General features: G+C 33.3%; 2 protein-coding genes across 3 annotated transcripts; one reads left to right on the top strand and one right to left on the bottom strand.

Moving 5' to 3' along the window:
• On the top strand, positions 1–14,990 carry LOC138319943 (carbohydrate sulfotransferase 15-like). The gene is made up of 7 exons (XM_069263050.1): positions 1–1,409; positions 9,448–9,685; positions 10,351–10,515; positions 10,829–10,985; positions 11,538–11,691; positions 12,685–12,832; positions 13,880–14,990. The coding sequence occupies exons 1-7, from the start codon at positions 1,182–1,184 to the stop codon at positions 14,065–14,067; spliced, it is 1,278 nt and encodes a 425-aa protein (XP_069119151.1). The 5' UTR covers positions 1–1,181; the 3' UTR covers positions 14,068–14,990.
• Positions 14,991–18,216: 3,226 nt separating this feature from the next.
• Positions 18,217–23,955, bottom strand: LOC138317695 (retinol dehydrogenase 7-like). Of its 2 annotated transcripts, none has more exons than XM_069259541.1 (5): positions 23,665–23,955; positions 20,304–20,633; positions 19,671–19,929; positions 19,094–19,257; positions 18,217–18,561 (listed from the first exon to the last, which is right to left on the bottom strand). In XM_069259541.1, exons 2-5 carry the CDS (start codon positions 20,623–20,625, stop codon positions 18,329–18,331), a joined length of 978 nt encoding a protein of 325 aa, XP_069115642.1. In that variant the 5' UTR covers positions 20,626–20,633; positions 23,665–23,955; the 3' UTR covers positions 18,217–18,328. The 2 variants fall into 2 exon arrangements, with proteins under 2 accessions (XP_069115642.1, XP_069115643.1); XM_069259542.1 differs by lacking the exon at positions 23,665–23,955 and adding an exon at positions 21,400–23,609.
• Between the last annotated feature and the right edge of the window lie 2,868 nt (positions 23,956–26,823).

Here is a 26,823-nt window from a genome sequence, read left to right as displayed (position 1 = left end):
TGTACGGTTGATATTTGGACCTAAGTAATTGTTAGCGTTGACATTTGTTGTGAGAGGAGCATCTTGAATTCTTCAAACACCAGAGTTACATACAACAACGTCGTAGGCACGCCTGTCGTCAGGACCTTTCGGAATAATTCATACTGGTGACAGATGCAGTGGTGTGTCATTTTCCTATTTGTGACGATTAACAACGTTCATAAAAAATCTCAACACATAAAACACGACGTGAAAATTAAGGAAGTTTCTTATTTGGAATTTATGACTCTTCCAAATATCTTTATTCAATATTGGTAAAACTGGATTTAAAATTTTGAAACCTTTTTCATTGATTCGTTGGATAAAGTATGTAAAGACGATATATATTACAAAATTACATTTGATATAGGTTTGTCGTTACAGACGGCTATACAGGTCTGTGCTGATAGATGTATGAGCCATTACAAAAATCATCGTATACAATATATTTAGTTGGGGAAAATAACATCGATGTTGCCTTAACTGTTTGCTAATTGTTCTATGACTTCGCATCACAACTGAAAGTATCAGTTTCAGCGGACGATTATCAATTTGTAAATATTGACAGTTACCCTCCTGTGACGATCATGTTGTCACAATTACCTGAGATAAGTGACATCTGTTTTACTCTATCGCATTTAAGCGACACTATTATAGGCATTTTGTGAAATGTATTTTCTTAGGGGCTATCTCAAAACCACATTTCCATACAGAGGACGCCTGAAAACATTTCTACCCTGGGCCATTGGTACCGGTTAGTGTGATAAATTGACGGCTATTACTAACAGTCATTTCTCATGTCATTGCAAATTGTATATAATTGTTGATTTTGAAGGGTTTAGATATAAACCCATACAAGCAATGACATGAGTGCATCGATCTTCATCGACGAGGAATTGTTTTCTGATTCAAGAGCCATATGAAATCATTGTGTTCTTCAAATGAGGACTACGTAGACTATGCAAAACGTATGACAGTTAAAACTTTGTTATGATATAAGGCGTATGGTAACTTTATATAATTCCAAGAAACAGAAATAGTACTAGTAAGTACTTGTACTAATTTTAATAACATTACTGAAATGAGTCAAATATGGATCGCCTCAATGCCGGTAACCTATTGTATCCTAAGAACCTAATAGAGGCAAATATACAGTAACAGGAATGTGTGTTTGTTTATTAAATTCCATGTTTAAGGCTATGCAGCTGTTTAGAAGGAGTCGAACTTGGATCGCCCTGATCTTTGTGTGTGTATTATTATTCATGTTTCATTTACTCACATATGTTACGGAGGTTCAGGATACCAATAGTCCCAGCCTATGGGATCGATATACGGGACATGAGTGGTCTAGTGTACAACAATGCAGAGACAACTTCGAAAGGAAAAATAAGGTAAGTCCCTGTAAATTGTATAATTTTGGTGCACAAAATAATTTCGCGCGTAAATGAAAGCAAAGGATCATTCAGTACACGATAAAAACGCATTACACTGATACTTTAAAATTGTTCAAATACATGCTAGGCCATAGCAATTTTTCTTGGTGCAATTGTGCTAGATACATGCATATAATTCCATATATTGTTGGCAAATAAGGCAAATCGGTCAAAAATATAATAATGTCGAACCTTATATTGAAAATATTTTCGTCATGCAGAAAAAAACCAGATGTTTGGAAGAAATTGCAGCACCTAGCATAATTTGTATACCTAATATATCTTAACATTCATTGCGATTCATTTTTTTTTTCTAAAGAGTTATCTAACTACATTAAGAGTAGACATTTTGACACAGGAATGTCCGAGAGAACATGGAACATTTATATTCATGATAAAAAGACAACAAAGGCCAATTGGGTAGTACAAAGATACTTGAGCCTAAAATACTCACAACAAAGTATTTAGCTAATGGAATTAGTCATTTAACGTTATTAGTTATAGCTCTATTGTTGAACATATGCTTAAAACTGTGACTTGCTAAACGAATAAAACAAATATTGCAATAAAACTATATCTTGATGTCACTAAATTATGTCGCTTTAGACAAAACTTGTTTGGAAATGAAGGTGAGAATCAAAATATTAAATTATCCAACAAAACACTAAATATATACTTGCAAATGTATAGGGAACTGTAGTAAAACAGACAGAGTATGCATTTGGGGAATTATTATATCTTACTAATAACGTCGAATTGATAATGCAATGCTCAAATGTTAAGCAACATACAACGTGGCTACTAAAATACTTTCTCTTTGCTATTTTGCTAACTTCACGAACTCAGAAATAACTAATGTGTTGACAGTATCAATTTCTCAGTAGCATGACAAAATAGTTAAAGTGTCTGACATACTATCATTTACCCCCTGCTCTTCGTCACGATGACCAAAAAATTTAGTGACTAACATTCTTCGGTTATACTTCCATATTTCAATACATTATTTCACGACAATGAAAAGTAAATGCAATATTCTTGTCGTCGGTCGCTGGGTTTATTATTGTTAATCTGGACCCTCCCAACTACACAAATCAGCCACATTTAGCTTTAGTAGCGCTTACACATCACCAAAACAAAGCAAGAAATAACGTAAAATATCTGTAAGGTGCACTGCTAAAGACAATAGCCGAGAGCAGTTGTCACATAAATAATTACAGCGGCCAACGGCCTTCTCGTTACAACTAATGCCTCTTTATATATGATGAAAAAAATATACAGGGCGGTCATCAAAAGGAGGAACGCTTACTGAACGATACCAATTGTTTCCTCAATCCTTTGGGGTCAAACAATACATTTGATTTAGATTCAAGCTTGAAGGGACATATAGCTCTAATAAATTACACAACTAATGCCTTATGGTGTAAACTGTGTCATGATATTAGTTGGTGGGAATCGTATGAATTGTCCTGTAGTTATGTAATCTATCTTACGTATCATTTACATGGTTTCTGATTTTTAAACCAGGCTCAATAATAAATAGTTAAAACAATAATTCAGTAACTTACATTATAAGAAAATTTGATTTAAACGGGTGTTGCCAAAATAAGAAAAACAAAAACTAAACTAAAAATATAGAATAAAATGAAATGATAAAAAAAGAACAAAATTAACCAAACAAAAAACCAATGGTTTCACATTAGATATAAAATTCCACTACTGGCATGGCATACCTTTGTTTCTCTTTACATGTCTAAATAAAGCATACGACGTAGGTTTAGGTTTTAACTCGTTTATTAAAGTGTCTTATTGTACAGTTAAACAAAACAGTGAAAAATATAATGAAATTATTTAAAAGATTTATTAGTAGGAATGCGTACCAATTTGCATAAGATACAGCAGACGTTTTTCATTGTCATATTTCCGCTGTTATTCATGGTAAGTGAGAGGTTTGTAGCCGTGTGGAGAGTTATGATATTTATACAAATAACCAACCACATTAGTGTTATAATTGAGTCTTCCAATAACCAACAATGTCTTAGATGTGAGAGTAATGTTAAAATTTGTTACATAGAACTGTATTTATCGGATACTAAACGTTGGCGTTTGTCGGTGATTCTCAAGAATCTAAAAAGCTTTGAAATGTCCATAGCTGTTTAGAGGACGTAAATACATAAATAGGTAACTGAAACGTCCAACGTTGCTCACGAGAAATCGCCAACATGTACATATAATTTTCTCTCGACTTCCCTTTATTCTAAAAAGCGCTTTGATAATATTAGTTGATTGAAGAACATAATAAAGTATGATGCTGCACTAAAAAAAACAAATTAAGTTCACACAAATAGCTTATAACTTTGGCCAATCTATGCATAGCTATACATATACCAAGAAAAAAGTACGTGTCCATGTAGAGTTGAATATATAAAAAATAAAAGTCAACGACTTTCCTCTTGTCCATTCACCATTTCATGATGGCTCTTCAGGAATATAATTATTTTTTCCAGTTAAACTAAAACTTATATGCGGATAAAAGCAAAATAAACATATTACTGAAGAGCCATCATGAAATGTTGAATGGACAAGAGGAAAGTCGTTGACTTTTATTTATATATTGACGTTTGACCTAGTATGACCTACATAATTTTTTAATATCGCTACATTCAGTACTTTGATCTGTCAGGTCATGTTCAAAGCCTTCCCATTCAGATTTGATATCCGTTCCTTTTGTGATTCACGTCCGGCCGTGCACTGCCATCACGCAAACAGGTGACGTCTTTATTCGCTTTTATCCGCATATAAATTTTAGTTTAACTGGACAAAGCTATATACATGTCCACGGCGATACTAAGTGAACACAAAGTGTCGAGATAAAAACATATGGACGTAAATCACACACATAAAACTGAAAGTGTTTGGTCACCTGGTTTGTGTGACTAAAGTTGACCACTAGCTCAAGTATAGTCTGCCGTCTCAAACTTTTGTCCGGAAATGGACAACCAGCTCATTTATGTAGAACTTTGTCACTTTACTTCTTCGTATTAGCTACGATATCAATACAGCATAGCTTGTTTAATCTTATTCTTACCTAATCCGGTTTCATATACATGTCAGCGTTATTGTATACCATTTTCCCTCTTAATATACAACAAGGAAAACCTGTATCATTTGGAAACCTGGCTATACCGGTCAAATGTGCTGGTCAAAGTGACCTCCGGCTTAGATAGGTTACACTGTTGCCTTTTCCCCTCCAAACATTTTGATCGCAATCAATTTACTATTGGATAACGAAGCCAAGATGTCAAAGATGACGAAAAATTTCATAATAATATTTCGTCTTTAATCACGACACCAAACGATAGTTAAGGAAAGTTGCATAATTCACGGTTGAAAGTTGTATATTCAAACCAATCAGTTGCCAATACGACGAACATTGAGTCAATACACATTTACAGTGACCACAAGTATTATATATGAATCAAAAGCACCTTATGTTACTAAATTATATCTTCACAAAATTTGTGATTTTTTATATTATTCATCTTTCTTGGAGGGGGGGGGGTGAGTGTGAGGGGGGGGGGAGTTGGGGATTGGCTGGTTTCTTTCTTACTGGATGGAACTTATGGTCACTATAAGTATATTCAACAACCGATTGAATGTTTATATGTATGAATAGTGATATATAGTGTACTTATAAAGTTATATAATCAGAAGTTCAACCATTCTGATGACTGTGCCTCAGACATTACAAATTCTATACAACTCTTACTTTAGTACATTCTGACACTAACAAATTGTTTGCGCTGCATGTTCTGTTAAAGTTCCATAAAAATCAATCTCTGATGCTTTAACCACATATGACTAATTCTTCTTGAAGTCGCCAATAATTTAAGCGCCAGTTTATAAGTAAAGAGCTCAAATCTTAACATATTGAACGTCATTAGTATTGTTCTCTATAACGAATTATTGTTAATAACAAATTTGGATCAAACTTAAACGGCGTTGATTATGTTGTAATACCTTAACACGGAGTAACATATTAGAATAAGACATTTCCTTGCATATTTAGTGTTGACGTTATCTCTCAGTAGTACCGAGATACTCAGACCAAAGTTCACTTAAGCTACCAGTGCATCTCAAAGCACAGACATAGAACACATTTATAGCCATGTTGTAAAGGTCCAAGCGTTTGATCATGCTTGGTTCGGGGTCTGTTACCTGTCATATTTTTCTATGATCTGACATATCCTTCATGTTTCATCCTGATTATGTTTTCTCAGATCTCTTAACCGGAAATGCGATCGCTGTCATCTCCATTTTGATTGTATTTTTTATCTTTTTTTTTTATTTCAAACGTTATGCTACCAAATTTAAAATGACAAAATTATAAAACTGAAATTAAATGATCTTTTTAATCATGCCGCAACATCATACAAGTACTGTACTACAAATAGTTGTTCCTGTAACTATATAACACGATTTTTTCAGGTAAACATTGAGTAAGTATTATCCCATTAAAATGAAATGCTGCAATACATCAGGAATATTGGCGTGGCGTATTAATTCTCTAAAAAAATCCCTCTTGAAAACATCAAACATATAACTTCATAATACAGATATAATATCTACGAAATGAAAACGATGCATAACATTTTTTTTTTTTTTTTTTTTTTTTCTTGTTGAAAAAGCAAATCTGCATGTGAACTTTTACCAGAATGCTATCGATCATGAATCCATATATTGTGAACTAAAAAATGAATTTGAACTGTTTGGGGAAAAAATTCGTGAATGAAATCATTGTTTTGTGGTGCAGCAGTTGAAGTTTCAAATTGTTTCCCCTAACCTTTGAATTGCATAAAATATAACGTTAAGAACCTATGTAAGTTATACGCATATCGTTTAAGTTGACCAATAGTGCATGCCTACTTAGATGACACGGAAGACCTTTGACATAATACATACATGAAAGCCTTTAGGGTGTATCTTCTAGTTGTAATGTAATTCATAATTCCACATGAAACAATTATATACTATATGAATAAAACAGAAAATGTACAAAAGTCTGGCGCTTCGCCATGGATACGCGAATCTCCTAATATACCTGTGCACAGTTAGCAATAAATTACGGACGCTAAATACATACATCATCATTAATTATAATAATTGCTGTTCTTGGATGTATTATTATAATAATTATACCGTGTCCCTTAAAACACATAATGTCATTCCATAAGCCGCGTGCGCATTAATGTTACTAACCACTAGCTGTGCATCTTAATATGCTGATAGTGTATGTGTAAGGCAGTTAGAACTACTAGCGAACTTTGCAGACCATCTGATTTGTCATTAAGTAATAGTCTACCTATGCTTTCTCCGAATAATTAAAGCGCTTTAGTTTGTATTCATCTGCATACCAAAAAAAATATGAAATATGCATTTAGATAATATAAATTAAATGATTTAATTTGCGAAAATATGGTTTGTTTATTGCAGTAGATAATTAATCAATTGTCCGCATAGTTGCATAATCGTGCTACTTGACACATCCTAACCATTAAACCATCTTAGCCTAGAGGTGGAAGGCTATAAGTATACATCCTATAACTACTCCACCTTTTACGCCCAAAAACGAAATGACTGTGGTATAAACTCCTAGAACTACCGCCTTGTCCGAGTTGATTAGATTTAGTAGGACTGCGTTCACCACTTCGCAATATTAAAGCCTAGCAGCCATTGAGCTTACAACGGTGTTAATTTACATAATTACAAGTACGCTTCATCGCATGTAAAAATGGAGAGCTTGATGGAAAACGTTACACGAAACTTCTACACGGCCGCAATGACACAGGTGTTGAAAAGAATGGTTTAATGTCATATATAGTTAACAGTTCGTCTACCGATTCATTCAATAGTAAAACCATACCATTCATATAACTGCCATACATGTGATGCTATGATTTAAACATTTAGTATCAGGGATAACGTTCCTGACACCATGCCGACAAATTAGGTCAGACGATCCCTAATACCTCATAAATGTCTTCACGTTAAAGAACCCCTTATTTCAGCTAATGTTCGTGAGCGATTTGTAATTACGCTACATCCCACTATTCTTGCCTTCAACGACGATCGATTTACAATAGTATTAAACAGTGCCAGGTCGTTGATTCCTGTACTGGAACTACTCTTGTTGTGTTCCTATCGATCAAGTCAAATATGTGTTACACATACTCACAAACGTGTAATTTAATGCGCCCCGGTCATTCATAACAGTGCAGGCGTTGTCAATTATTTGTTTTTTAGAGAGATAATGCATCATTAGGTTTGTGCTGTCAAAATGATTGATTCTTAGGTTAATTGTGCATCGCATCGATATCATTCAACGGTTTGATTGATCGAGTGTACTAATCATTGTTTTGACAGGCCCTGTTAATAACCTTATATTATTTAGATGTTTTATTTCTTTATTTTTAGGACTATAGGTTTAACCAATAATAATTCTTCGGTCGGTCTTTGTTCTGCGATCTCAGTTTATGCTTTCAGACATCAGCGTTTGCCAGAATAATAAAAAGGTCTATATAATAAGGGTTCGGTTAATATGATCTTTCCCTAGGTTAATAAACCTTATTTTTGCCATATCAACAGATGAAATCTGAAGAGTATCAATATGTTTTATAACCTTTTCTTTTTTTCACCAATTTTTACAACATATATATGTTCCAATTATGGTAAAAGGATGATTATCCATATCCTTTAAATATATATTAACCTTGGTAGTGGAATGTATTATTTATTGTTTCTCCTGTATCATTAGTTCGACTTTATTGTCCATCGATTATATGTATTAGGGGCATGTTTTTCCGCTAATAACCTCGGTTGACGCATACTTATTGGTTGATAATTTAAGGTACATGTATCAACCCTAACAAAAGGCATTACCTACGATATTTATGATAATATTACACTTTAGTAAATATCTGTTTTGGTTGATATCAATTCCAACTAAATGTAGTAGCTATACGTCACCATTATACACAGTATGACGTTACGTTTATGACAAATTATCGCCTGAAGTTATAGTGATTGTTTGTTTTTAAGAGACATAATGTATTGTATGAACATGCTCATTGCGAGGTGATTCACGTTTTCGTTTGTCTTGTGAACTCGGAAAACGTAACTTACGCTTGACTAATGCCTCAATTATCGTTAAATATCGTATAACTGGTAACTGCCGGTAGCTAAATGTATTTTTCAAATGTTAAAACGACTGTTAATGCTCCATATATAGCACCATTAGGGATCTGTTTCTAGCAGCGAATTTATTTTCTCCTAGGAGTAGGATTGGCCTTTATGTCATCTAGTTTATTAACTATGACGTTATTTTCTACGAATCTAATAAAAATGTCTCAAAAAAAAAACTTACTACACCCGATTTATAAGTAAAATGATATAAATGTTAATGAAATGCCCGCACTTTCAATTTCATTCAGCTTTTATGCATTAACGTTGATTTCTGATTGCTTAAGATTTTCATTAAAATATTAATTTCTTACAAGTCCGATGAAACAATCAAAGTGACCAGTATATATTCTAAAAGTGTTCGACGAAAACATGCTGGTAAACTGGCATTATTGCCTATACATAAATGAACTATGATACCAGAATTTTGACATATTTTTATATATGCAGTGTAACTGTAACTGAAATAAAAACACAGCAAACATTTATAATTAAACTAGTATATCTATGTGTGAAGGTAAAGTATTTCTGGAAATTAATTGCTTAATTCTTATTTACTTATTTGCGATTCGTGACCAGAAAATAACTTCTTTCTTCAATAGATTTTATAAGAACTCTTTCAGTCTTTCTTATCAATGAGGGTGTAGACTTTTTGCGGAAACGAACCTTTTTTTATAATAATTATTATAACACATTCTTCAGCAATCGAATTCAGAATTCGAGACTATCAAAGCTAACACTTTTTATGTCATATTTACAGACTGGGCAATGGTTTTGGTCATCCGTCTTCAGAAACCCCTGCTGGCGTGATGAGAAGGGAGAATTAGGCTGTGTACCCTATTTCTTTGTGCTCGGCTTTCCTAAGTGTGGAACAACAGACCTTTTCGAGAGAATAAAACTACATCCGGGTTACGTACCTCCATTGTTCAAGGAAATCCATTGGATCACGAGATATCGCTTCTTCCCTCTCCGGATGAATGCCGATGGTCACCGCGTTAGTGAGTATCAGAAGTTTAAATATGTTTAATCGCTGACAAATGGCATTTTTTTCTCTATAGAAAACATGAGCAGACTATTAAGTATTTTTCTTTAGTTGAAAAAGTTAGTTATGTTACGCCATTAACCCCATTGAAAAGTTTAAACTTCTAATTCTACTTCAATATAAGAATATTAAAAATGATTTATTGCGTTCCGAAATAATATCCTGGCACTTTGTCCTATATGGAATCAATTATTGATTGCGCATGCGCCAAAAGCAAAGGACACTATTTTATAATTCTTTGTGTTTATTACTTCCTTGTCCCATGTTTATTAGACATATACACAAACGATGAAACACCAATTATTGTTAAATGATGACTATCGTTTATACTCTGTCGGCGATGAAGCATCTTTAAAGATTGTATTATCTAAAAAAAAAAATAGCAATCAGTGAAAACATCGATAACTAACTGGTTAACGCGATTGCGGGGAATAAAGAAAAACTGCAAACATACTCATCTCCCTCAACAAGTTAATGTCTCATATGGTACTAAATTTGAAGCAAACATGACATATAATCTAGATACGTTATAATTATTGACCTAATTTTCCTAAACTGTGCCAAAAACATTGATGCAAAAATGAATGATGCAAGATTATATGATTTGTATTTATCTTTTAGTACAACATGTGCGTGACCTTCATAAAGGATTCAATATGTACCTTAAGGTATTTTCACCCTTAACGGAAATCCTAAAGTGGTGCCACGATCCTTACCGAGCAAATGTCACAACTGACGTCACATCCGGTACAAATCCATATACGTCATGTGAGGACAGGATAACAGGTAAGACAACTTCCGGGACATATCGTCCACCATGTCAAATGCGTATCTGTTTGTAACTTCACTCTCTGGGATACTGACATGTATAATATTTTTTTTCAGTATATTACGACAAGGTTCCTTTACCGCATGGGATGCTGATCTGCATAAGTATGTTTTCAGAAGACTTTAGTCTCTTCGGTGTCTAGGACACTGATATGTTCAGTAGACTTCGATCTATTAACTCTATGTGTTACTGGCATATATACCTTCTTTTAATGAGACTTCGGTTCCTTTACTGTCTAGAATACTGACTTGTACAACTCTTTTTTTTCAGGGGACTTCAGCCCGTCTACTGTGTGGGATACTGACCTGTACATGCAGCTCCCGGAAAACAGAGATATGGTTGTCCCTCAGCGTACTCCGGGTAACTTTGTGTATGATATGAACCCCTGCGCCAAACTCATAATCATGTTACGAAATCCAGTCAACAGGTAAGAAATAATGATTTTTCTCTCCTTTTGCAACATGATTCAAATACCTAACTGGAGAAATAGGGTTGATACCATTGCATGCGTTTTATTTTTACCACGTATCCAAGTGAGATCGGTGAAATGTATATTTATGAAATTTGTTATCGTGATCCAATGCCTAGTTATTTCGAATGATTTCAAAACAAAGGCGATCGTTTCACTTCAGAGACTGAGGATTACACAATTTTGTTATTGATGTCGGTTTAAAATATACCTATAAATAATAAACCAAGAAAAAAGTACGTGTCCATATAAAGTTGAATATATATAAAATAAAACTCAACGACCTTCCTCCTTGTACATTCACCATTTTATGATGGCTCATCAGGAATATAAATGTTTATTTTTCAAAGAACAAATTAATGACATCACATTAATATATATATATGTTGTTTTAACGGTTTGGTTAAATATTTTCGTAAATATCGATAATTTTTAGAAAACAAAAGACTTATTTCGTGAAACTTTGATAAATGTTTCGTTTTACTGTACGATCTTCTGTATCTTTTTCAGACTTTACTCTGATTATCTCCATTTTTATGAAAATAAATCGCCACAAGATTTCCAAGATATTGTTACAACCACAATAGACCTCTACAAAGATTGCTTCCAGAAGTGGGGAGTCCGGCCGTGTGTGCATAGGTACTATCTAGAGGCTACCGGAAAGGTAAGGCTGTATAATGAGAACATTGGTACAATCTAGAGGATACATGAAAATTTTAGTTTGACTGCATATAGAATTGTACATACGTCAATAATGATTTTAGTTAATAATTTATTGTAAATAAACAGGTGTACATGTAACTGGTTCTAAAACTAGATCTGGCTTCTTCTTGCGAAAGAAAAGTTTCATTTAAACATATTTGCGTTCACATAGGAAAGTACTGGATTAACGGGAGTCTATGTAATGTCTATACTTGCCTAATCCGGAAACTTTGCTTTCAGTACAATATTCTCGCGTTAAGACGAAACTTTTCAAAAGTTACAGTTACAGGTGCAATAACTGGTAAAATAGGTTGAGTTTTTATCATTTCTTCAGTGACCTATTGAAAACCATATTTCTTATTACATAAGCTGCGAAAATCATTCAAACGCCCGGATAAACATGTTTGCTAATTTATAAGCAATTCCAACGACCCAGCATTAATAAACTGTAATAGTTTTTTTTATGTTTTATGCATGTTTAGATGAAAACAGATTAGAAGAAGCTATTCCATAATTACTATTGTAGCTGTCAAAATGCTTAATGAAATTGTATAACTCAGATTGACTTCTTGTTTGGGCGTATGTACTCATTTCACTGCACAATAAACGTCGATATTATTGTTTTTGCCAATTCTGTCAAAATTCATTTTGAGCTCTTCTTTGATTTTTGTAAATGAAATTTGAACATTTGTTATGTGAGTTTTGTAATTCTCAAAATGTTTGGTAAAGAAGATCATGTTAAAGGTATTATAACTCAGAAAGTTAAGCCATCGCCATCTTGACAATTTATAGGCCACTATTACGATATATGTTTAATACAAATGCTTTCGGAACGTTAAATCAAAGACGAAATTATTTATTTATGAAAGCAGTACCCCTCAAATGTATGACGCCATTTAATTGAAATATTTTTCAATGTCATTCCTTCCAAAACTTTATTAAACTGTATTTGCAGGCTCGACTACGTCTGGGAATTTATTACATATATATCTCTGACTGGCTAGAAAAATTTCCACGAGACCAGTTCTTGTTCATCCGGTTAGAAGACTATGCTGTTGACACAAAACGCCATCTTCAAGATATCTTCAAATACCTGGAATTACGTAAGTATTGTATAATGTATCAAGAGTCCTATACATGATATAAAGGTCTACAAACGTGACAGAGGCTATTTAAACCCCTGGTGTTCACTACAGCTCTTAACTTCAGACTGACTACCAATGAAAAACTCCCATGATAATACCATTGCCGAATTGACTGTATTGCACATTTATGGGACGAGTTGTCTTACTCAATTATTACGTTATACAGGGAGATTCCATTTCACTACATAACTATAGCCTTATACAGGGAAATCCAATTTCACTACTTTAACAAAAACATAATAACATTTTACAGTTTTCTTATTCCATTTCTATCTTTTGATAAACTTGTCAATGCCAATCTAAAAATAAAAATGAAAAAAAAATACAGTCAATATATGAAAATGTAATAAAATATGCTATTTCAAGAATCGTTCTTGAGATATTCCTTTATCATATTTGCTCTCTGACTGTATTCGACTACCTATACCGAAAGTAAACTTGATCGACAAACGTGTGTTGAGTCGAATGAACCTATTTCATTAGATACCTTTTTATCTCCATTCGATGTTTTTTAACTTGAATTGTTACTTTAAGTCATATGAACATAATGTTATTTCACAGGATAAAGTATAGTATAGGGGTGATAACTCGTGATTTGTAAGCCAACAAGAATGGTGAGGTCTCGACTGCTTTGTGTTTGTGAGGCGTTCATCCTTGTAACACGTATCTCCATGTCCGTCTTTAAAACAAACAAGATATATTTTTGATTGACAATTGACATTACAGCAAGCAAATTCAAATTTAATTGTCTTGTAGCTCTCTTATTTTCGTACCTACATGCTAAATATTTTTTGAGTTTGTTTGATATTAAAGGGCATGAATACCGATGATATATAAGATGAGGTTACATCATCCATTAAATGTTATATCTTACATTCTAACATGAATGTCAAGACGAACAAATTAATAATACATTAGTATAACCATCATATTTACTTGTGTTTCTCCGACATTATCAGAATACAAGAAAAACATTTTATTATATATTTGCTTTGTTTACTTCAGCTTCCATATCCGAGGGCCTGTTAGACGAAATGTCGACTGCTGCTCCAAAGAACACACGTCGTGACCGGAAGGAAGACATCAATGCGCCACCTATGTTACTGGAAACACGACAAGCACTGGAAGAATTTTACGCTCCGTACAATAAAAAACTTGCAATTCTTTTAAACGATAAACGTTATGAGTGGTAGATTTCATTGATCTACGTAGTCGTTCTGTGTGACTTGGAAATGACGTGTGATAACAATATGTCATACATACATGTGTTGAGTGAACGGATACCGTGAGCATGAAATTTGCTTATGTAACACAGGGAATGATGAGGGACTCAAGAGTTTTTATAACACGATATGAAATATTCACTTTTTTTTTGTAAGAAAATTTTCTTAAGATTTGTTTGTGCGAACTGTTTTCAAAACTGTCATTCATATCATACAGAGTAACGTTATTTTGATATAACAAGATATTGGGCCACTCTGTGAAGTTTTATCAGCTTATAATGACGCTATATTTCTACAAGACAAAATCAAAATATGCGCTAATGGGGTAAGACTCGATGTTTATAAACAGATAAAGATGCCTACTCTTATATGTGTTCTTTATCGGGACAATAAATGGTAATGCAATACTTTTGTATTTCACGACATTAAGAAGCTAAAACACTTAATGTGACATGTTAAGTTCATTACACGCTAACAATTGTGTAATATCTAAAGTTATATTGATATTAAGTAAAGGGTCCTTTTCCCATTACATTATATATCATAATCTGAGTTTTACAAAATATGATGTCCTTATTTAAGATCATTTTAATCCAATATGACACATGGCATGAAAGTCGGCATAATATTTTAAAGCATTATAATTACATTTCTTTCTGTATATATATATCTTATGAATTATATCTTACACGCATTTTAAATTTTTGTAAGTTATATTATGGGATTTACTTTCAAACATAAAACATATTTCTTTTGTTTTAAGTCTTTTTATGTCCATGAAAATGAATTATAATGCTTGCGCTAGATATAAGGGAGTAGCCTCCCCTTACCTTCATTACACCCACCAAGTATATACATATCTGTTTTAAAATAAATTTATTTGTATTTTGTCACCTGTATATGAAGATGGGAGCCAAGGTAGATAATGTTTGATGTCCAATCCTATTGGTATTTAACGTCTTCTTTCAATAAAATATTTGGAAATTGGATATGTTGGAGATACGAGTGAGAGAAAAACGAATAGTGAACAGCATTTAAACGTGCACGATCCAATGACATTACAGTCTATCTCAGCTTATAAGGGGAGGGAGGTAACTCAAAATAATGAAAACGATATGCGTGCACTCATTTGTTTTCTGGGTGAAAGAGTTATATGTGTAAACAAAAAAATTTATAGTTTAACTTATCATTGATTATGCCATTATCATGTTATTAAATCATTGGATACCCTATGCTGTCTAGTGTTGAGTCTTTTTAAGTCTCAGAGTAATGGAACACTGATCACATTCAAACAAACGTTCGCACGTATTTAATACCATGCGCACAAATGTTCCTACAAAAAAAACAGTTGTAAATTTGCAATAAAACATCGAGGTAGGAGATAAAAATACTATTTCATATGTGGATATCAAGGATATGGGTATTCTACCAGTGGGATCACAAAAAGTTGTAATACCCTCGGTAAGACTCGGGGGTTTTACACATTTTGTGACCATCAGGCAGAATATCCCTATCCTTCATATACGCATTTGAAAAAAAAAAGTCTTATAAACTAAAGTGACACATTATAACCAGTAGTCTGTATCGAAAAGTGCGAAAAATTTATCCATCCCTTTGCATGTATCGCTATGCTTGCTATGCTTCAAATAAAAAAGACATTGCCTTTATTGTAAACCAACGTCTTTTCGCGACATTTTGTACCATTTATTCGCTATTTAGAGGTTAAAGTTATATATGTGCCATGAGTTTCATACCCACGAACCAAGAAGAAATTTGAATACGTTAAGACTTTGAAATTTACAGTACTTTCAATGCATATGTTTCAAGTACAGAGTTGAAAAAGATGTTTGGCAGTACAGTGAAATGCTTACATTCGGTCAGACCATTAAGTCAAATTAGTGTCAACAATTTCATTTCATATTTTCATAGTATTATTAGTAATTGGAAAGTGATTTATGCAGGTATTATTCCATTTAGAGGGACAATTCAGTCTAAGAAAACATAGAATTTGTACATATATCGAAAAAACCCAGTTTAATGGAAATTAGATCAGTCGGTTTTACTTTGATATGCCAGAAAAGACCACGTTGGTAAAATGCGTGTGAAATGTTTAAACCCGCTAGTTGTCCGCCATTACACATTGTGTGCGAATATCTTGTATACCGAACCCTGTCCCTTGCTCATAGAGTAATGCTACTTTTGTCTAAAACTGCTCAAATCACTCTGACAGTAATGAGTTTACCTTATTAGGTGAATTGTCTTGCCTAAATTCATTGTATCAACTCAACAGTGGTTATGTAGGTCATTTGTTTAACGTGGGTGATTTGGCTCGGATACGGGTACAGTGTACATATTGTACTTACTTAATCGTATTGATCATCGGTATGTAATTACAATGCTATCAATTAAAATGCTTATACAATTATATGGAATTTGTCAATATTTTATGTTATACGTTTCATAAGAAATGTAAAACAATACATTTATGCCATATTTTGCGTCTTAGTTATGTAAAAGAACTAGTGAATTTTCCATTTAAACATATATATTTACATCTATTTGTCACTTCTACTATATAAACTAAGCAAGGCAAAGTGAAGCATATGACTGTATAACTGACACCAAATCATGGCCATTATGACGTTGTTTATAAATAAAGATGCATACTTTTATGTGTGCTCTTTATCGGGACAATAAATGGTAATGCAATATTTTTGTATTTCACGACATTAAGAAGCTAAAACACTTAATGTGACATGTTAAGTTCATTACACGCTAACAATTGTGTAATATCTAAAGTTCAAATGATATTAAGTAAAGGGTTCTTTTCATTACACTGTTTATCACAATATGAGTTTTACAAAATATGATGTCCTTCTTTAAGATCATTTTAATCCAATATGACACACGGCATGTAAGTCGGCATAATATTTCCAAGCATTAAAGTTCCATTTCTTTCTGTATACATATATCTTATGAATTATATCTTGTACGTATTTTAAATTTTTGTATGTTATATTATGTGATTTACTTTCAAACATAAAATATATTTCTTTTTTTTTCAGTTTTTGTATGTCCATAAATGTGAATCATAATGCTTGCGCTAGATATAAGGGAGTAGCCTCCCCTTACCTTCATTAAACCCACCAAGTATATACATATCTGTTTTAAAATAAATTTATTTGTATTTTGTCACCTGTATATGAAGATGGGAGCCAAGGTAGATAATGTTTTATGTCCAATCCTATTGGTATTTAACGGCTTCTTTCAATGTTACGGGAATAGTCGTTGGCGTAGCAACGTGGGGTCATGACCCAACTTTTGGTGGGAACATATGAATGACTCTATTCCGATCAGCTGTTCAATCGAATTCATTGACGATGACGAAAGAGAAAAATATGGGTATTTTATTAACATATGCAACTGTCGCGAGAATAAATAAATAACATCAATTTGCGTAAAAAACTGTTAATATCCCGTGTAAATTTCGCCGGGGTTACCTAATTTACACGTGCTCCATTATTATTTTAACCTCAACAATATCAAAATATATTCCTTAAATAACTAACACCAAAAACGAGGCCATTATGACGTCACTAATATTGACGTGGTGACGTCAACTGATCACCGTCAAAATGGCTATTCCATCTTGTGGATACAATCGTTGTTGATAAACTTGGTCTAGCTTAAACAATGTAAATGCAGAACCCCTTAAATGAGTTGGTAATGTAAATATAAGCATTAAACTATCTCCCTGTGGCATATCTGGTCTATATAGATGCCAGAGCTTTGTAGACAATCATCTCATACTGAGCTAGCGAGCATTAGACAAATTGTCTGCAAAGTTCTGTCATCTATATAGACCATAGATAACACAGGAAAATAGTTTAATGCTTAAATAAGGCATACAAAATCGCATAACGTCTGTATTCTAACTAACGTTTATAAAGCATTATATATTTGTATAACTTTATTCATAGATTTTACTATATTACTTCAGAAAAAAGGGTATGTCAACATTTTTGCTCAGTTATAATAAGTTGGTTTACCGTATCTATTACGCATAAAAATAGATAATATAGTTTTTTTTTATTTTTAATAAATGAAACAAAACCGATCTAGATCAAAACTTCTAAAAAATATATTCGTCAATTTTATTGTAACAAACAAACAATTATTTACATTAGGTAATTAGAACTAAATAAAGTAGTACTTATAGCTAAATTATTAGCTACTTTTTCTTTTGCCCCGCCGGGGTAGGGAATTTAAACATAGCAGCAACTAGACGATCGCTTATCCACTCTGGTAAGGTCCATATCAGTCGGAACAACACGTTCGCGTCAAACCCTATGACGTATCGAGCACGTGGGTAAACGGCTGTCAGCGCATGCGTGTAGGCGTCCACAACCTTGTACATATCAGACGACATGATGGCGCCTATTCCTTTCTTAGCGTCCTCCATTACTGAAAGAACGAAAACATACGAAGAACTCATGATTGAAATAAAACTATTCCTTGTAATAAGCATTTCAAATACATGTGATATCAGGCCATAACGTTCACAAATGTCATCGCTGTATATAACGCTGTATCTGATTGGCTGATACGACAGCGTAGTGATTTCTAAGAGAAAAGATTCCATCAATAAACGTGAAATTACAGTGAAACAAATTCTCTTGAGCGATATATGATAAGAACATACTCCATATAAAAACATAAAATATATTTAAACTTATTCTAAAGGATATACGATGTTTTGTAGAGGCCACTACATAGGAACTCCCTTCATAATTAAAACGAAGGGATTGATAACGAATCTAAAATGCAGTGACAGTATTAGCATCAGTTATTAGGCTAATTAAGGCTATTTCGAGTGCAGTTATTGTTTTAGTACGTTATATATTCCACATATATACTTCCAATGAATGGATGAAATGAAATATATTTATACGACGGCTTTATAAAACAATAGTCATCAGCCGAGGCCGTCACTTACCCTGAGGGATATACTGGTCTCCATAGAAGTCCTTCCGTTCGTTGTCCATGGCGTCGTACGATGTCCTCATGCTCTTCTCGATACTCTCCATATTGACGATACCGGTGTTGAAAAATCCAGGCTCTATTATATGAACACTGACTCCACAATTATATAATTGGTATCTAAAATGGCAAGATGACACCAACATAGCAAACGTTATCAAATCGAAGTGTACAGGGCCCAGTTATTCTTTTATTTTTTTCGCAATTCACCATAGGAAAGCATTGCGTAAAGTTATGGAATGTTTTTTAATTGAAGATTTTCCTTAAATCTTAAATCTTTTAGTGCATTTCTATTGATCATTTTATGCAAGGTAAAGAATGTTGATGAAAGTGGGGCCTGATCTTTCTTACTGCAGTTTTTAGCATAATCGTAAAATCAGATTTTGCGCACTTGCTTGCTTGCATATAACAAAAGATATACAAAATTTTAACTTATCCTTAAATCCATCTGCTTTGAAATTAAATGCTCCCAAATCGAAAAAAAACATTAACGAATCGATACGTGTGCTCTTGATACGGTAAGGATCTGTTACCTGAGGCAGTCGCAGAACCCTTCTGCTCCATATTTTGAGACGACATAGGGACCGGACACCAGAGCAACCCTTCCCATGATGCTTGTGATATTCACAATGCGACCTTTAGCCTTTCGAACCAAAGGCAGAAAAACATTAGTCACATGAATCATTCCGTATAAGTTGACGTCATTGCACTTTCGGTAGTTGTCGACTGTCTGCCATTCAACAGGTGATCCATTTCCGGTGACCCCAGCATTGTTTACCACTCCCCATAAACCTTTTAGGACAGAACAAAATACACGTAAATAAGTAAACAAGTAATGATTTGCGTTTGTCTATCGATTACGTAACATAAGAAGATGTCCGGGAGAGTGAAAGTTCTACTAGCTATAAGCTTATTCGAGTTGTTGCCCCTGAAATGAAAATGACTGACATCATGGATCGTTTTACTTTTGTCGTAAACCGTGTTTGGTGTTTATGATCAGCACTGCTAGTGTCTATCTAGAAATGCACGTCAGTTGTTCGTGCAGACCTTTCGTCACTATCCAAAATTACAATAAGCATTAGTCATTCTTTTGTATAATTGTTTAGCTATTATTTGCTATGCTAAATTTCTTCCAGTTGAAATACTTTAAAACGTTTGAAACCTACCTTTACCGTTCGGAAGTTTCTTTTTTACTTCGGAATATGCTTTAAGAATGCTGTCTTCGCTAGTGACGTCAAGCGGAATGGCAACCAGACGCCCGGATGTAGCCTTGTCTAAGTCATTAAGACCCTTGGATGTTAAACAACCAGCAAATACATTCATTCCTAGTGAATCAAGCCTCTTTGCGAGCATGTTTCCGAATCCTGTGTCACATCCTGTTATGAACACATAACGTTCCGACAGCTTCCCGAGTTTCAGGCTCCGTACGATCCACCTCAGAACCAGAAATAGGACGAATAGGACGACACACAGGAATATTGTCGACATCTTCAAATCTAAAAACAAATCGATTTATCGATATAACGTTATTCACAGGTAAAGATATAAATAGTTTCAAAAATAAGTAAAAACTAAAAATAGTCGGTCCTTGGGTTAATTAGATTAACGTATCTTAAACAGCCATAAAGGCGTTAAGATCGCCAGTGAATGTGGCGTGTTGCGTTAGTAAATTTTGTATGCTGGAATTGTGGTATGTTCGTGTTGTTGTCATTTGTAATGGTGGGATATTTGCCTATTTTATAGTGATATCTCACTGAAGCATACCGCCCGAGATTTATTCTTTCTGTAAACAATAACTTAATCTGTTCTTCTCATCTATTAAAATAGTTACGTCATTTAATACCTTCAGTTAATAATCATCGAATGTTTCACACTAATTGATGGCGATACAACTCATGCAAAACCATTGACAAATTCACGCTAATTGATGAAGTTAGAACTTCAAAAACGTTGACTAATTCACACTGTATAATGACGTTAGAACTGCAAAAACGTTGGCAAATTCACACTAAATGATGAGGTTAGAACTGCAAAAACGTTGACTAATTCACACTAAATGATGACGTTACTCTCACCCATAAGGTAATAATCAATAACTACATATAATATACCATTCAATATGAATTAAAAAAAGTAAATGTATTATATGCAGACAATTTCAAATATGCTTCAGGTATTGAAGCGCAATATCAAACGTAAAAACACGGTTCACCATCTTAACGATTACAGTGTTAACAAATCATTTCTATTATACATACGTACACTGAGGTCAAAGCCACACTTCCTTCCTACATGGACTCCGGTAAATGTAGGTATATATGTGGATATTCTTGTGACATTTATGATACAAATGATGGGCACAATACATACAGGAATATCAAATCCTGCATTTCTGTGTCAATAGATATGTGCCCTAGGCTGATATGAGCAGGGAGGTTTCTCACTGAATGCATATGTGCCGTCTGTCCGTTTCTGTTTCATTACTTTCAAGAATTATTTTTCTCTTACATTTGGTGTTAATTTACGTCTTAAGCTACATTATTTTTTTCAAGGTAAATAATCATATCAAAGTAAAATTTCTGATTGAATTTGCGACTCGAATTTTAGTTGTTTTTTTTTATTGCAATTTTTGATGAAGATATTTTCATTATGCATAATGAGAAGATATTAAAGCATAATAAAAATATATTCATCAAAATTTGCAGTAGGACCAAAATGCAGGTCGCGAATTCACTCAGCAATTTTACATTGACAGGATAATGTAATTTGAAGAAATAATGTGTTATTGTTTTCTATATCAATATAAATATTCGTATTTTTAGATTCTATTGTTTGAAATCATGCCTTTGATAACTTTAGTTAGCTTTTTTTACTTTATCATCCGTCTAGGTAAAATGTTCATTTTTTAGCGGTTATTATTTGTTTTATTACGTTTATATCATTATTTCCATTTAACTTTATTCTCTATATGTTATGCGTTTATTTTTAGATTTCTTAATCGTCATCGAATTCAGTTTTATTTCTACCATTAACGTGCATAGGCCGCAAATATCAATTCCAAAACCGTCAATATTTATTTCTGCTGTAATCGGGTGATTTAAATTGGTAATATTTTACGTTTATCTCAATCTGTGTGTGTGGTTGTGGGTTTTTTTCTTGTTTTTTTTTTTTTTTTAATTTTTCCATGGCCTAACTTAAGATAACTTACTTACATCCCAAACTAATAGTATCAATTTGCGCTGACATATTTTGCCGTATCTACTTTAATATTCTTTATTTCTTTCCAATAACATTTGTCGACCTTTTCCTTTACTGATCTTAAACGCCTATATATATATATTTGAAAACTAATTTTAGATACCATCATCATAAATTTTAGTGTCCATTCGATTTCGCTTTCTTCTAAGATACAAGTGTTCTTAAACCCCTGGCAGGCACAATATGTCGCTCACTACCTATTTACATGTAGAATGAATGAAATCACTTTTCCATGAAGATAAACCTAATGTGTTTACATGTATGTGGAAAGGTCATATTGCGGTAAGATACTAAATCAAAACATAGTGGTATGCATTTACACTGAAAAATGTTGAATTCATTAAAAACTTTGATTTAAATATATTTTATTGCAAAGGTGCAATGGAATTAGGCACAAATTATACAACTTATATAAACCCTGTTCCCGAAAATTCATATATTTATATTGCGTAGACAAAATGGTTTTACAATTGTATACAATACGATATACCATGTATATAAAGTTGTATTTGATAGAGGCATAGGGAGATAAAGATTTATTAGAGAGATATAATCATTTTAACTTATATTCATGATCCATTCCTCCGATAAAAAATTACAGAAGTGCTAAAACGCTTTCCATAACTTTCAAAAAACTTCTTTTAGCTTTCTCCTGCTCACTCGAGGCTTCCTGTGAAAATTAATTTCTCTTTTGTCGTCAGCATCGGAAGGTTTGCAGATAAGATTTAAAAACGAATACAAAATTCATAAAGATGAGCAAAACAGATAGGGTGGAATATGAGATAACAACAACAGGAAGTTGCTAGAATTTATATGAGTATCTTTGATATATTGCTAAGAGTGAATGAAAATTGATTCATTTTTTCAGTACTTATAGTATAATTATTGTACGTGTATCTTCGAAAAGTAATAATTTTACAGTGAGTGGAATATAGGTGTTAAGGTGTTGGAAATAATTATTGTTTTACATTTAACTGCAGTTACATAGCCACATTTACAGTGCGAATCCCCGGGTGTGATTGATAATATAACATGTCTAAGTCCTATGATTTGTATCCCTGAGTGTGGTTGTTATCACCGAGTGTGAGTGTTATTATAGTACATGGCTTTCGAGTGTTAAGCTTAAGACAAAGTGTCCCAATTCAATAAGATAGCAAATCTTTCAATAAAAACCTTAATGTTTAATGATATGTTTTATCCATACATACATTGAACATGGACAGATAAATATATACTGATACATATTAAACCCAAATACATTGTACTTACATATACCTGTTCTGTGCCCCGTCTACGCTGATAAGTGTATGTGACCCACTTTTGGCCAGCTCGCTCATATGAGGCAAGTCCGTCAAAAAGGAACACACACAATGTACGATTTATCCTTGAACTGTGCGATGTGTATTTTTATTCATTGATAAACAAACGTACATTTTCGTACTACTTAATTCTTTCCCCAGCACTATTTTGCGCTGCTATATATTTCATAAAAACCATCAATTGGACATTATTTTGGGCCCATCATTAATAGAAAAAATAAATAGGAGTTGAACTGAACCTTGTCTTACTCCTAAAATTCTTCAACATTTTATTTTTTTTATTTTTGTTTTGCTATATTCATTATTCAAAATTGCTATAAATAATATAGTGAAATGTGATTCGTTTAAAAAAAGTATATAAATTGAGTCGTTCACATCTGACAATGCAAGTTAAAAACATTAAACTGTGATTAAAAAAACACATATCAGGAATGACAATGACGTTTTCTTCTTTCATACCTACGGGTGTATTACTGGGTGGTCTAGGGCAATACACTCATGTCGCCTGGGGCTGTATTGCATGGCCACCCATATGCAATAAAGCCTCGTGACGTCATGGCGTCAACAAAATTTCTATTTCCTCGGTAAAATTTTAATATTTTGTTTTACAAACTTGACTGGTTTTACTATAAAAGATGCAAACAACGGAATTCTTGTTGAAAATATCCCGTAATTTTTCATATATGGAAAATTGACTCTCAGTCGTGGATTTCTTCGAATTTATTTCAAAATGGCGGGATAGTATCCTTGTAAAATTGCAATAAAACGTTGAGGTATGAAAGAAAAATACTCTTTCATAAGTGGATATGAAGGATAGGGATATTCTACCCTCGGGATTACAAAATGTTGCAAAACCCTCGGCAAGCCTCGAGTTTAACTACATTTTGTGACCCTCGGGTAGAATATCCCTTTCCTTCATATCCACATATGAAAGAGTCTTATATAGTCTACAACGCCCTCACCGACCCATTTACACTATGTATAAAACTGATTCAAAACTCTCAGGTACGATTTTTGAAGCATGTCACTTCATTTCACTTGCATACTTCTGAACATAATATAATATTGTTTGAATGATTTTTATGTCACTCTCCAATAATTCGATGTTGCTTGTAATGAGCATTTCATTTGCAATAACTTACAAAATATTGTATCAGCCAAATAAATGACGTCGCCATTTGTAACGTCACTTCCGACTGGCTGCTAAAATGGCGTAATAATTAAGCATTGAAGTCACCATTTTTATAATTTCATCGGGGTATGAAAGAAATTTTGTTTGCAAACTGTGTGAATCCGCGTAGCGGATTCTCACAAAAGTTTGCAAACAAAATTTATTTCATACCCCGATGAAATTAAAAAATAGTGACTTCAATGCTTATAATTAATTTTCGAGGCTACTTTATCAAATGAAATACGTTTACACGTACGATTCCATTAATTTTTTCCAAGGGATTTTCCAAATCAATACGCAACGTCAATGTTTCTATTGTGACGTCACGATAACGTCGGGATTTTCGCGTCATTCTCGGATTTTTTTTTTTCATCGTGGAATGAAAAAAATGAATAGGCCAATCAGAAAGCCAGAAACAAAGAGAAAATTAAGTATTTTCATATGAAAAATAGTTGGGTATTTGGGATGATTTTGTTTAACGTCTGTTTGTCATTGTCATTTAAAGGCCGTCTACCTTTCCTAATAGTCGTTTGATTTTTAAAATGGGAATTTAAAACGAAATTGGTAATTTAATAGAGCTGCAAAAGTTTATGACTGAACATCAATACTATGTTTATCTCAGGCTTTTGAACAATTCTATTAATATAAATTAATCGAGAACTTTCATAACGTTGTTTATGTTTCGCGCCGTCGTCTTAATAGTTGATTATCACTGCGCCAGATGACAGTCAATTTAACTAAAACATGACACTGTTTTTATTAGTCATAATAAAATAGGTATATTGCGAAGAGAAACCATTTTTATACAATAAGGCAAAAAAGTCTGTTTAATGTTACATTGGCAAAAAAAAGAGGGTCGGTAGGTCGGGATGTTTTTTTAGTGTCTTTCACTCTAAAATAATGACCGGAACTGGAGTTTGCAATCGAAATCCCGACTTTTATTTTTTTTATCGCAGAAAAGTGGAAAAAAATAGGGTCGTGGGTAAAAAAATTAGGGTCGGTCGGGTAACCCTAAACAGACATATATTCTTTTTGACCTAACTGTATAAGAAATACGTTATATCACTGCTGAACAGCTGTCAATATGTCGACAACTTTATTGGTTGCCTCGTAAACCTGAGATAACTATTTTATAACTTCAAATTTATAACGTGTGAATGTAATGATCACGCTATCCTTCCGCCCAACAGGAAGACCAGCTTGTCTGATATCGGTACAATGTATACTAGTACATGAGTATGCATTATGTTTTGGTAGCATTATTCAGTGAAATAACATTATAAGAAAGGCATGAGTTTCCGCTATCACATTAAGACGAATAACATTAAAACAGCACCTTAATATTAAAATTCGTTCACACTTATAGATGTCCTTAGCTATTAATACAGGGAATATTAGATAAATTAAAACATTAAAACAGTCTATTGATTATTTTGTTCTCTGATATGTTTTGACGTCTACGGTTGATTTCTGCAACCATACGCCACACTATCGCAATCAGACACAACACCAATATACCGCAGCCTCCAAAAACATACAGACACTCCCACGGGTAACAGATTGCATACCGGGGAAGCCTGTTATAGGCATTATTAGGACGTAAAGGTCACTATTTTTTAATTTTATCGGGGTATGGAAAAAAAATTGTTTGCAAACTGTGTAAAGTTAGCAAACAATTTTTTTTCATAACCCGATGAATTAAAAAATAGTGACATCAATACTTATAATTAATTTTATACTCTATTTGATAAAATGAAGTATGTTTAAATGTAACGTTATAGTGGTTTTCAAGGGATTCTTTTTTCTGAATCAATACGCAACGTCAATGTCTCTATTGTGACGTCACGAAAACGTAGGGGTTTCGCGCCATTCTCGGATCTTTTTTTTTCATAGTGGTATGCAAAAAAATATTGGCAAATCAGAAAGCCAGATTTGGTA

This window comes from Argopecten irradians, chromosome 3 (assembly GCF_041381155.1).
Source record: "Argopecten irradians isolate NY chromosome 3, Ai_NY, whole genome shotgun sequence".
NCBI lineage: Eukaryota > Metazoa > Mollusca > Bivalvia > Pectinida > Pectinidae > Argopecten > Argopecten irradians.
Note: the sequence above shows the minus strand (reverse complement) of the source record. Positions and strands in the feature narration are given on the sequence as shown.

What these genes read in the sequence shown, in the direction of transcription:
- LOC138319943 (XM_069263050.1), top strand. Translation starts at nt 1,182, where the DNA reads ATGTGTGTTTGTTTATTAAATTCCATGTTTAAGGCTATGCAGCTGTTT. An exon ending in ACTTCGAAAGGAAAAATAAG is followed by an intron (nt 1,410 to 9,447) that starts GTAAGTCCCTGT and finishes TCATATTTACAG; the next exon opens with ACTGGGCAATGGTTTTGGTC. An exon ending in CTTCAAATACCTGGAATTAC is followed by an intron (nt 12,833 to 13,879) that starts GTAAGTATTGTA and finishes TGTTTACTTCAG; the next exon opens with CTTCCATATCCGAGGGCCTG.
- LOC138317695 (XM_069259541.1), bottom strand. Translation starts at nt 20,625, where the DNA reads ATGTCGACAATATTCCTGTGTGTCGTCCTATTCGTCCTATTTCTGGTT. An exon ending in GAAACTTCCGAACGGTAAAG is followed by an intron (nt 19,930 to 20,303) that starts GTAGGTTTCAAA and finishes CTGTCCTAAAAG; the next exon opens with GTTTATGGGGAGTGGTAAAC. An exon ending in GGGTTCTGCGACTGCCTCAG is followed by an intron (nt 19,258 to 19,670) that starts GTAACAGATCCT and finishes TTGCCATTTTAG; the next exon opens with ATACCAATTATATAATTGTG.